The 13721-nt window shown below is 34.0% G+C and overlaps 1 protein-coding gene across 1 annotated transcript in view; it reads right to left on the reverse strand.

Moving 5' to 3' along the window:
- The window catches only part of LRP1B (LDL receptor related protein 1B), a 2715774-nt gene that overhangs the window by 1416116 nt on the left and 1285937 nt on the right, over nucleotides 1-13721 (reverse strand). The window contains exon 8 of the mRNA XM_053698264.1: nucleotides 717-939. Within this exon, the coding sequence (XP_053554239.1) occupies nucleotides 717-939 (223 nt within the window). The remainder of the gene's footprint in view (nucleotides 1-716; nucleotides 940-13721) is intronic.

A 13721-nucleotide genomic window follows, 5' to 3' on the forward strand; every position in this document is an offset into this window, starting at 1 on the left:
AAATTAAATGTTCTGTCTGAATAATGAAAGTTTAATTTTGACATTACTGTCTCTTTAACTTTACAAATTCAAAGCACAATAGTGATAACATTTATGGCCCAGATACAGTCTTTGAGAAAACACTTTGAGTGCTTTGAGGTATAGACAGTGCTGGTTTCTATTGCTAGGTGACTGCATTATTCTAAATACCAGTGACAACTTTGTCCGAATCATCCAGAGAAGAATATAAGAGTAAATATTATACATTTTTATATCATAATTATCGCCATAAGCAAATTTAAAGGTCTCATATTCAGATAAATCTAGGTAAATAATGCAGATAGCATTGCCTTTTATCTGGCATTGAGAACAACAACCCTATGCTCTTTCAGATCAGTGTGGAATATTCATCAAAAATCTCAAAGTTAAAATAAAAAGGTTTTATAGAGGATAAGTAACTAGTCAAAACAGCTGACTGTGATGAGATGCTGCATTCAGCTACAGGACCAGACATGGAAGTCCCAGCTCCAAGGCCAACCAAAGCAGCTCAAAATGTTATTCAATTCCAGTAAAAAACAATAACTATTTATAAATGCAATATATTTTTTTTTATTTATTTACATTGTATTAAAATACTATTATAATAAAAGACAGAAATATTCTATTTGTCTGTCTATCTATCTTGCAATACACTTCATATTAATTATGGATATCAGCTGTAATGTTTATGTACTTACTTCTTTTCCATGTATTATCAATTGCCTGTTCCTTCCTTCATAATCAGCGACCTCAATGTAGTCCAAATAAACATCTGCCCAATAAACCAATTTATTTACTAGATCTAGTGTTAGGGCAGTTGGTTGTTCAATTTTGGTTAATATTAATCTTGTCCGATTCATTCCATCCAAATTACATCTCTCAACTTTTGCAACATTTCCATAATCCGTAAAGAAAAGTTTTCTGTGGGAAAAAAATCAAAACAGCAGTTGGTCATTGTTTCAATGCATTGATGAATAACAATTGCTTAAAGGTAGATAAAAGTGCAAAAGCAAAATGTTTTAATGTTTTAGAGCATTTTATTATTTCACTATTGCAAACTATTGCATACCTAGCTTTACTCTTAAACAAAAGAAATCAAGAGAACAAAGCAAATTTGTTAATAGAAATAACTTTTAAAAGTTGTTTAACCCCTCAATGACCGAGGACGTGCCTGGCATGTCCTACAAAAAACGGTCGTCAACAACCAAGGACGTGCCTGGCAGGTCCTCTGGGGTTTCAAGCACTGGAAGCAATCACAAACGCTTCCAGACGCTTTCAGGGTATTGCAGTGATGCTTCGATATTGAGGCATCGTGCAATACCCTTTTCTAAGAAACCGATGCAGAGAGGGCCACTCTGTGGCCCTCTCTGCATCGACCAGCGATGGTGCCAATCGTTGGTGGCATGGGAGGGATAGGAGGGAGGCGAGTGGGCGGCCATCACTGGAGGAGGTGGGAGGAGGGTGGGAGGGGTGTGGGAGCTGGCGGGAGTGGGCGGGAGCGGGTGGGATCGCTTACACTACGGAAAGAGTATAGTAAGTGGGAAGGAGGGAGAAGGGGAAAATTAGTAAGCAAAATGATCTTGGATGGGGTAGGGTGGTAGGGTAATGAGGTGGAGCAGCTACACTACGGAAAAAACGTTTATTTCTATACTATATATATATAAAATAGCCAAAAAAAATAGCAAAATTAGTACTGGCAGACAGCTGCCAGTACCTAACATGGCGGCTAATAGGTAGAGGGGGGAGGGTTAAAGAGCTGTTTGGGTTGGGAGGTAAGAGGGGATACTACCCTGCATAAAAATATATATATATTAAAAAAAACTTTTGTTTTTATACTAGCAGACTTTCTGCCAATACTTAAGATGGGGGTGACTTTTGGGGGGTGGGGGAGTGAAAAGAGCTGTTTGAGAGGGGTCAGGGAGGGATCAGGGGGTGAGGATGTGTCAGGTGGGAAGCTGATCTCTACACTAAAGCTAAAATTAACCCTACAAGTTTCCTAATTAACCCCTTCACTGCTGGGCATAATTAAAGTGTGGTGCACAGTGGAATTTAGCGGCCTTCAAATTACCAAAAAGTAATGCCAAAGCCATATATGTCTGCTATTTCTGAACAAAGGGGATCCCAGAGAAGCATTTACAACCATTTGTGCCATGATTGTACAAGCTGTTTGTAAATAATTTCAGTGAAAAACCTAAAATTATGAAAAAGTTAACTTTTTTTTAATTTGACATTTGGCGGTGAAATGGTGGCATGAAATATACAAAAATGGGCATAGATCAATACTTTGGGTTGTCTACTAAAAAAAATATATACATGTGAAAGGTTATTCAGGGATTCCTGACAGATATCAGTTTAACTATCGCTAATTTTTTTACAAAAGAAATGATTTGGAAATAGCAAAGGGCTACTTGTACTTATTGCCCAATAACTTGAAAAAAAAGCAAAGGACATTTAAACATTGGATATTTCTAAACTCAGAACAAAATTTAGAAACTATTTAGAATGAGTGTTTTTGGTGGTTGTAGATGTGTAACAGATTTTGGGGGTAAAAGTTAGAAAAAGTGTGTTTTTTTCATTTTTTTCATCATATTTAATATTTTTTTATTGTAAGTTATATGATATGAGGAAAATAATGGTATCTTTAGAAAGTCCATTTAATGGCGAGAAAAACGATATATAATATGTGTGGGTACAGTAAATATGTAAGAGGAAAATTACAGCTAAAAACAAACACCACAGGAATGTAAAAACAGCCTTGGTCCTTAATGGTAAGAAAATTGAAAATTGTCTGGTCATTAAAGGGTTAAAATCCCATGCTGTTTAAATCATGTACGTTTTATTTTTAGATATGTGCATTTGGATACTTTGTGAGGATCCTAATGCAGACTAAGCAGTCGGTCGTTCCCTTCAGATATTTTTGTAGCTGGAATGATTCCTGCAAAAGATCCCCAATCTAAGATTTGTGCAAATCCAGATCTTAGAGTGGGAATCTTTTACAGGAATCAATCCGGCTACGAAAATATACGAAGGGAATGAGCGGCTGCTTACTTCCGCAGTCGAATCCTCAAGAAGGACCCAGATGCACATATGTATTCATATTGACTTTACTGTTTCTTTTAAAATAAAAGTAAATTGCTGTATTTGAACTATGAAAGTTTGAATTTGACCAATATGCCCCTTTAATATTGTGTCAAACACTTATACACCCATTGAAAAAAAATTATAATTTGACACCAGGATTAAAGGGACATTAACCTCGAATACCATATATTATGAATATGAAAAAGCACCTATTATAGCATTATAACTATATAAATAAAGGGAAAGAAAGGTAAAAAATTAATTGTGCATAGGTGCACTTCAATTTGAAATATAAACATTTTGCAATATATTTCCATTACCAAAAAATTTTCTAGGAAAAGTTATTAATGTTTTTCTGTGGCATACGCACAAATCATGTGAAGGTTCATGCACCAGTATTCAAACATCACACCTTCTCAGAGAGTCAGTACTGTAGGGATAGGGAACCTTGGCCCTCCAGATGTTTCAGAACTACATTTCCCATGATGCTCAACTGGACTCAAGAGTGCTAAAGCATCATGGGTAATGTAGTTCTGAAACATTAGGAGGGCCAAGGTTCCCCATCCCCGCAGTACTGCAGTAGTGACTTGTATGACACAAAATATGTTTCCAGAAGCAATTTGTACCTCTGAGCAGGCATGGTGTTTGATTACTGGTGCATGGGCCTTCACAGCATATGTGCCGTATGCCTCAGAAAACCAGCAATAGCTTTTACTAGGAAATGTTTTGCAAATGAAAGTATATTGCAAAATGAATTCTATTTCAAATTGTAATGCACTCATGCACAATTCATTTTTGACTTTTCCATCCCTTTAATGTAACAGTTCATGATAGTGCACAACTGATCTCTAGAAGCAGAGTTGTCACTAGCTGAAAGGACAACATTAAAAATCATGTTGGTGGAGAGAGGCAAATATACACAAGAATGAAAACAAAATATATTTAAAAACACACAATTGTAATGCATTAAAGGAAATAGTTTACTTTCCATTTTATATTTATGCATTTGTAGCATTTTACCATTATAGTTTTAAGGATTCTGTTTTCATTTCAGTTTTTCATATTGTATTATTCCTTAATTATTAATGACTGACTTTGATATTTGTACTAAGGAGTTTTCATTATAGTTATAAGAATCACTTATTTTTTGTACACAGCATGGCATCTAAAATGTATAAGATCTCTTCACCTTTTTTTGAATACGAGTCATCAAATGAGAAAGAAATCAAAGAGGTTTAACCTACTTGAGGAAAAAAAAATCATAATTAGGTGAACCTAGATTAATGTGTTCTAGCTGAGAAGGGAGGGCATTACCTTACTTATTATATTAATGCAATACTTTCAGCTAACGTGATAACAAGGTCATGCCATGTAGACTAATGGAGACAAACAAGAAATTTTAAAGTATAAGGAGAACAGTATTTTTCTATCTACTGCTGAGCAAGATAAGTAATCATAGTAAAATATGTATTTTTTTCTGTAGATACATTAGATATCTTTAATACATGATTTATATTAATTTTAGCATTTAATAACAGAATGTTATCAAAGACATTAAGAACTATATGACTCTTTGAAAACTATTCTGTAAAACCAAGGGGTCAATTTTTTAATGTGCGAGCGGACATAATACGATGTAGGGTATCATGTCTGCTGCACATACATTCTTATGAACTGCTGGTGCAATACCGGCAGGAGGGGGTGGGAACTTACGGGAATGGGCGGGAGCGGGTGGGATCGCTTACACTATGGAAAGAGTATAGTAAGTGGGAAGGAGGGAGAAGTGGGAAGGAGGGAGAAGGGGGAAAATTAGTAAGAAAAATGATCTTGGATGGGGTAGGGTGGTAGGGTAATGAGGTGGAGCAGTGACACTATGGAAAAAACGTTTATTTCTATACTATATATATAAAAAAATAGCCAAAAACATAGCAAAATTAGTACTGGCAGACAGCTGCTGGTACCTAACATGGCGGCTAATAGGTAGAGGGGGAAGGGTTAAAGAGCTGTTTGGGGGGGGGGATAAGGGAGGTTAGGAGGCAAGGGGGGATACTATCTTGCAGAAAATATATATATATTAAAAAAAAACTTTTGCTTTTATACTGGCACACTTTCTGCCAATACTTAAGATGGGGGTGACTTTTGGGGGGTGGGGAGTGAAGAGAGAGCTGTATGAGAGGGGTCAGGGAGGGATCAGGGGGGAAGCTGATCTCTACACTAAAGCTAAAATTAACCCTACAAGTTTCCTAATTAACCCCTTCACTTCTGGGCATAATTAAAGTGTGGTGCGCAGCGGAATTTAGCGGCCTTCAAATTACCAAAAAGTAATGCCAAAGCCATATATGTCTGCTATTTCTGAACAAAAGGGATCCAGGAGAAGCATTTACAACCATTTGTGCCATGATTGTACAAGCTGTTAGTAAATAATTTCAGTGAGAAACCTAAAATTATGGAACAGTTCACTTTTTTTTTATTTGATCGCATTTGGCGGTAAAATGGTGGCATGAAATATACCAAAATGGGCATAGATCAATACTTTGGGTTGTCTACTAAAAAAAATATATACATGTGAAGGGTTATTCAGGGATTCCTGACAGATATCAGTGTTAAAATGTAACTATCGCTAATTTTTTACAAAAAAATGGTTTGGAAATAGCAAAGTGCTACTTGTACTTATTGCCCAATAACTTGCAAAAAAAGCAAAGGACATTTAAACATTGGATATTTCTAAACTTAGAACAAAATTTAGAAACTATTTAGAATGAGTGTTTTTGGTGGTTGTAGATGCGTAACAGATTTTGGGGGAAAAAGTGTGTTTTTTTCATTTTTTTCATCATATTTAATATTTTTTCATTGTGTTATATGATATGATGAAAATAATGGTATCTTTAGAAAGTCCATTTAATGGCGAGAAAAACTGTATATATAATTTGTGTGGGTACAGTAAATGAGTAAGAGGAAAATTACAGCTAAACACACAGGAATGTAAAAACAGCCCTGGTCCTTAATGGTAATAAAATTGAAAAATGGTCTGGTCATTAAATGGTTTAAATTCCATGCTGTTTGAATCATGTGCATTTTATTTTTAGATATAAGCATTTGGATACTTTTGTGAGGATCCTAATACAGAAGTTAGCAGTCGGTTTTTCTCTTCAGATATTTTTGTAGCTGGAATGATTCCTGCAAAAGATCCCCACTCTAAGATATTTGCAAATCCAGATCTTAGAGTGGGAATCTTTTATAGGAATCAATCCGGCTACGAAAATATACGAAGGGAATGAGCGGCTGCTTACTTCCGCAGTCGAATCCTCAAGAAGGACCCAGATGCACATATGTATTCATTTTGAGTTTACTGTTTCTTTTAAAATAAAAGTAAATTGCTGTATTTGAACTATGAAAGTTTGAATTTGACCAATATGCCCCTTTAATATTGTGTCAAACACTTATACACCCATTGAAAAAAAATTATAATTTGACACAAGGATTAAAGGGACATTAACCTCTAATACCATATATTATGAATATGAAAAAGCACCTATTATAGCATTATAACTATATAAATAAAAGGAAAGAAAGGTCAAAAATGAATTGTGCATAGGTGCACTTCAATTTGAAATATAAACATTTTGCAATATATTTCCATTACCAAAAATGCTTCTAGGAAAAGTTATTACTGTTTTTCTGTGGCAAACGCACATATCATGTGAAGGTTTATGCACCAGTATTCAAACATCACACCTTCTCAGAGAGTCAGTACTGTAGGGATAGGAAACCTTGGCCCTCCAGATGTTTCAGAACTACATTTTCCATGATGCTCAACTGGACTCAAGAGTGCCAAAGCATCATGGGTAATGTAGTTCTGAAATATTAGGAGGACCAAGGTTCCCCATCCCTGCAGTACTGCAGTAGCGACTTGTATGACACAAATTATGTTTCCAGAAGCAATTTGCACCTCTGAGCAGGCATGGTGTTTGATTACTGGTGCATGGGCCTTCACAGCATATGTGCACAACTGAGCTCTAGAAGCAGAGTTGTCACTAGCTGAAAGGACAACATTAAAAATCATGTTGGTGAAGAGAGGCAAATATACACAAGAATGAAAACAAAATATATTTAAAAACACCCAATTGTAATGCATTAAAGGAAATAGTTTACTTTCCATTTTATGTTTATGCATTTGTAGCATTTTACCATTATAGTTTTAAGGATTCTGTTTTCATTTCAGTTTTTCATATTGTATTATTCCTTAATTATTAATGACTGACTTTGATATTTGTACTAAGGAGTTTTCATTATAGTTATAAGAATCACTTATTTTTTGTACACAGCATGGCATCTAAAATGTATAAGATCTCTTCACCTTTTTTTGAATACGAGTCATCAAATGAGAAAGAAATCAAAGAGGTTTAACCTACTTGAGGAAAAAAAAATCATAATTAGGTGAACCTAGATTAATGTGTTCTAGCTGAGAAGGGAGGGCATTACCTTACTTATTATATTAATGCAATACTTTCAGCTAACGTGATAACAAGGTCATGCCATGTAGACTAATGGAGACAAACAAGAAATTTTAAAGTATAAGGAGAACAGTATTTTTCTATCTACTGCTGAGCAAGATAAGTAATCATAGTAAAATATGTATTTTTTCTGTAGATACATTAGATATCTTTAATACTTGATTTATATTGATTTTAGCATTTAATAACAGAATGTTATCAAAGACATTAATAATTATATGACTCTTATTATATGACAGAAAACTATTCTGTAAAACCAAGGGGTCAATTTATTAATGTGCAAGCGGACATAATACGATGTAGAGTATCATGTCTGCTGCACATACATTCTTGTGAACTGCTGGTGCAATACCGCCCCCTGCAGATTCGCGGCCAATCGGCCGCTAGCAGGGGTTGTCAATCAACCTGATTTTATGTTATGGAGCAGTGGTCTTTAGACCATACTCTTAAATAATGTTAATTATATATAACATACTCAGCTATTGGCCAATAACTATTTATTGAAAAAGGTAAAAATGAATCATCAAAAATACAGCTAGACACAATGAGCTCATAGTACATAGTATCTAGAAAATCAGTTACGCAAATGTAGTGTGCAGGATTATTGGTGTTTCATAGGTCAAAGATGGACAGTTGTATGTTATGTGCAGGACCAGGACAGTCAGGGCAGGGCAAAGATCAGGACATTTGCCCTTTCCAGGGAAGATGAGGGTGGGAAAGCGTAAAGACCTCCTAACTCATGTCGATTCCGCAAGATCCAAGAAGTTGTATATCACTATAGTTTTTATTTAGGCTAAAAAGGTCACTACTCCAGAGAGAAAAAGGTACTAGTCCCTTTTTTGTTCAATATAGGAAAAAACGAAAGTCTTATTTGTTCAGTGAAATTGTATATATATATATTATATATAATCTGCAGTCTCCATGCACTTGCTCCAAGCTGTATAACTCTTTGTAAGCCTGGGTGTCTCCTCTACCAGTATTCACAAACTTTTTCATACATATGAAGGAACCCACAGGTATTATTATTTGCAAACTTTTATTATATTTTATTCTGCATATTAGAATATCCATTCCATCCATAAAATCAACGTTTCGGCTCATAACTTAAGCCTTTTTCAAGACCATATTATCTAAACAGTAAGAACCAAATATTGAATACCAAGATATATATCTTGAAATGTACTCCAAAGTAATCTCTAAACTAATATACAATTTTATAAATCTCCCATTATGGTGGTTTACCAAACATCACACATTTTACCGTGCTTATAAAAACATTTTGAAAGTTCCTTATTCACTATTCATTATCTACCACATATTTTTCCGACAGAAGTTGTTTACCTGCACTTAAAATTCACTTCTGCAAATGAGGAAATAATCACTTGACATACCTTATTCAGATGAAATTAGTTTGCCATTCTAAATTGCCATTAATGTACTCCATGTATGCTGCACGTGCAAACAATTCTGATATACCCGCCGCCTACTCATTGTCTATGATATCATTTTACATGTACCCAAGGCAGGGTTTGCAATAGTTAAAATGAAAGTAAAGTCAGTGTAATCATTAGTAAGCAATGTAATATAGAATCAAAATAAAGGTTAGTTGAATTTATTTTTTTTTTTAAAAAATCAACTTCTAAATGACTTTTTTTATCTATTTTAGTTTGCCGAAGTCTAGCGGTGTTCTGTGAAGGGACCGAACTTTGTAAAAGAGCGAACCATGTCACTTCCTGTGACATTTCATCAGCTGTTGCTCTCATTTTGCCCCTAATACCCATGCGTGCCAGCGTCATCACATACCTGGCCTCATACGTCATGGTAAAACTATTTAGACTTGTGAAATTCTGAAACCATTGTATAGCGCATGAGTGGCCTTTTCTATCATAAATGGGGGTGTTTTATTAAACGATGTTTATTCAACACTGTATGTGCATAAATGAACAATGTTTATTCAACACTGTATGTGCATTATGGTGTGAAACACAAATAAATGTATAGTTATTTAGAAACCTCAAACACATACAAACATTCAAAGCACTTCAGAATACGACATGCAGTGGCGATGTCCAAGTGGCTGTTTGTCATGCAGGGACCAATAAAAATGTTTCCATGTTTGAGGTTATATTTAAATAAATATTTTTACATAACTATACATTTATTTGTGCTTCACACCATAATGCACATACAATGTTGAATAAACATTGTTTATGCACATACAGTGTTGAATAAACATTGTTTAATAAAACACCCCCATTTATGATAGAAAAGGCCACGCATGCGCTATATAATGGTTTCAGAATTTCACAAGTCTAAATAGTTTTACCGTAACGTATGCGGCCAGGTATGTGATGACTCTGGCACGCATGCGTATTAGGGGCAAAATTAGAGCAACAGCTGATGAAACGTCACAGGAAGTGACATGGTTCGCTCTTTTGAAAAGTTAAGTTCCTTCACAGAACACCGGCGTTCCTCCACCTGCATTAAATTTTTTTATCTTAGCGTGTCGTATTCACCCGTATCTAACGGATTGGTTCCCCTTTTGGAGTCTAACTCGCTATGATAACCCCCCACGACTTCTAATGCGCATGTTGCAAACTCTAAACTGTCTCTGTCTCTCCTAGCGCATTCAGGAAAGCCGCATGCGCATTTGGAAAGGGAATACCCTAGATATCCTCATCTTTCTTACACGGAGCTATCGATAAGAACTGTATCGCTGGCTATCTTGCTTATTTTAAGTAAGTATATATTTTTTTTGTTTTTCTTTTAGCTGAAATGGAGACCTTTGTTCAAATAATATAGCAAGTTATTTTTACAACTTTGAAGTTATTAAACCATTTGTTCACCAAAGATTTTATTAAAATACAAATAAGACACTGACGAATACTTTAAATAAACCATACAATCATGAAGTATTATATATTTGTTATGATCAATCAACACTTATTGGTTTTTGCAAAAAAAAAAACCAGTTTAACTTTTTTAAATATATGATATTTTTAAATAAAGCGAAGGGTTAACATTAAAAATCTAATATAAACTGATATCGATTGTCAAATGATGTGTATGCCAGCATACTGTAAAAACATTTTTATTCTTTTTTGTAATATTCTTACCATATAAAGTTATGCTCGTTTTAGTCTATGGGAATTCTCTCAATGACGAAACGAGATGGTAAGGATGGTCTCCGCAAAGTTACTAAACAAAAAGTTACTAAACAATGAATGAAATGAAGTTACTAAACAATAAATGTTATTATGTATCTCAGCGGAGATTGTAAGTTTTCGCATGCGCATAAATTAAGACCTTGAGAACGGGCACGCTTAGTAACGCATACGGCGGGTGGGACCGCAGATATCAGTAAAAAACAGAAAGCCGGAACAAAGCGAGGGGGCGGAGGAAGCAACAGAAAACTACGACCGTAAATATATAAATATTTTAAATTATGTAAAATTTTATGAAAAAAGAAGTTAGCGACTACAATGTTTGTTACTATATTATACTAGAAATGTTTTCGTATCTTGAAAAATTTACTTTCACTTTAAGCTTTCATGGCAATCACTTACAATTCAAAGATCATTTATTGCCACATTACTTGCCAGTGATTAAATTGTACAGATTGCCTATTTGTTGCAAATATTTACAATGTTTACTTTTCAAACTTAAGACATAACTGTAAGCTTGTAACATTTTATGGATGCATGTGGTGTATGGTTTATAACAATGCAATCAAAGTAACAGAACCTGACTATTCCACTTTTAATTCTACTTTTAAAAATTAAAGCTTAGCAAGCCAATATAAACATAATTGTACCCTACTTATGATATCATGTTTTTCTTAAACTACCATAATATATTATATAAATTAATATCTCTGTCAAGATAATAATCCCTTCTTAAAGGTGCCAGAAGTTTTTTTACCTACATTATATCCATTTTAATCCACCTTACACTCAGGAACTTATGTTGTACAGATCTTATAAAATGTTCCACATATTTACTAATATTTTTATGCCTAGTGTGCGTATTTATGATATTCAAAAGTGATATTAATTTGACCAACTTTATTTTATTTATAGTTCTCTAGTGAGTTGATTATCTCAGTAAAACAATGAATAGTCCAAATAAGTATTATCACTTAATTTGAAATTATATCACCTATTGATAATTGCATTATTTCTAAGTTGACAAGTAGAGTATTTCCCAAACATATATGTGATTTAAGTGAATTCTTATTTATTTTTTATTCAAAATGTTTAATATATGATAAACATGCTAATGCAAAAGATCATTTACACTTTTGAAACACTTCACATAGTTTTACAGAAAGCCATGTTTCATAGTTTGCAACTTAACTGATGACTGGTGGTGATAGATAGAAGCTGTGACACTCTAGAGGCAACAGTATAAAGGAAGATGCAGGAGTGATATTTTGGAACAGGAGTGGAGTCTCATTCTGCAAAGTTCTAAAGCATATAATCAAAACCTTGGTAGCATGGAGAGATTTTTTTTGACCTTATATTATAATGTAAGTGTCTCTTCTTCACATCCAAATTTCTGCAAAGCGTGATAAACAGCTCTCAATTAAAATTTGAGTTTTTAAAATTTTTTGAGGGATCTGGCAATACTGACCAGACTTGTTAGATCATCTCTCCTCAGTGGAGAGCTTTAGAGTATCGAGACCTTAAAGAGAATTGGGTAATTTTATTAACAGAAGTAAACAACTACCAAATCTTATTTGGCACTCAGTGGGTAAAACTAATGAAACAATCATTTGTGAGAACGATGAACAGTAGTATGTAGTATAATTTGCATTAGCAGACCATAGGTTAATTAAAAACATATATTCTAAGACATAAGACAACAAGCAGCAAAATAGAGCAAATCCACATTAATGTAGATAAGGAGGTGTTGAGACAGTTGAATATAAGATTTAAATGTATAGATATGTGCATTCATTTTCGGAAGAATCAAAGACAAAACAAAATGCCATTTCCGTATTTTCTTTGCTTTACCGAAAAATAAAATGACCGAAAATGAAAAAAAAAAAATACAAAAATTAAAAAGAAAAAAGAAAATAAAAGAGCTTTATTTTCTTTTAAATTTTAAAAATTTAAGACTGAAATAAACTGTCAATCTATTCTACTGCTTCTTCCTAGTTTGCATTCATTGCAGGTATTATCCAATGAATTGGAACCAGGAAGGAGCAGCAGAGTAGATTGTCTGGGAGAGGGAAGGGAAAGGGGCAACTAATCTGTGGAGAAACTGGAGGAGGCTATGGACATAACCTGTGGTTTTGTCACAGTAGCAATGCTGGAGCTACTTGTGCTACTATTTTTTTAAAGTGGGTCAGTCAAAAACAATTTTCATGTAATACTGGCCCGAAGGTCATGACCCAAATAATCAAAGCAGACTGACAGTTGTTCCATTAGTTTTCTCTGTTTTATGCAAAGACCTGAGAGTGCCTTGATGTTAAATGACTATTACATATGTTACATATGGAAATGAAAGGAGGATGCACCAAGGCATATATACAGTATATATATCTATATATCTATCTATCTATCTATCTATATATATATATATATCTATATATATATCTATATATATATATATATATATATATATATATATATATATATATATATATATATATATATATATATATACACGGTGAAAGAAGGCACTCACTGGTCTTTTCATCAAAAAAAACTTTATTGTTTTTTTTTATTTTTTTGATGAAAAGACCAGTGAGTGCCTTCCTTCACCGTGTATATTTACCTGCTGGCACCCTGGCATCAGGATTTTGAAAGTGAGAGTGCTCTTTATCTACATATATATATATATAAATATGTTACAGTTTGGGAAATTGCTTATGTTATAGTTCTATTTCAATGTATATATTGTATGTATGTATGTATGAACATATTTGTGTATTGGTATAATATTCTAGCCATGAGAAATATAGAGGCTGTCTATTTTACTATGCTTTATTTCAGTTACAAAAACCTCAAAGAAGGTCAGGGATAGTAAACAAGGGAGTTATTTCCCCAGGCTTCCTCCCATTCAATAGAGTCACCAAATGTTTATATGTAAATAGGAGTCTTT

Source organism: Bombina bombina, chromosome 1 (genome assembly GCF_027579735.1).
Source record: "Bombina bombina isolate aBomBom1 chromosome 1, aBomBom1.pri, whole genome shotgun sequence".
NCBI classification, from domain to species: Eukaryota; Metazoa; Chordata; class Amphibia; order Anura; family Bombinatoridae; genus Bombina; species Bombina bombina.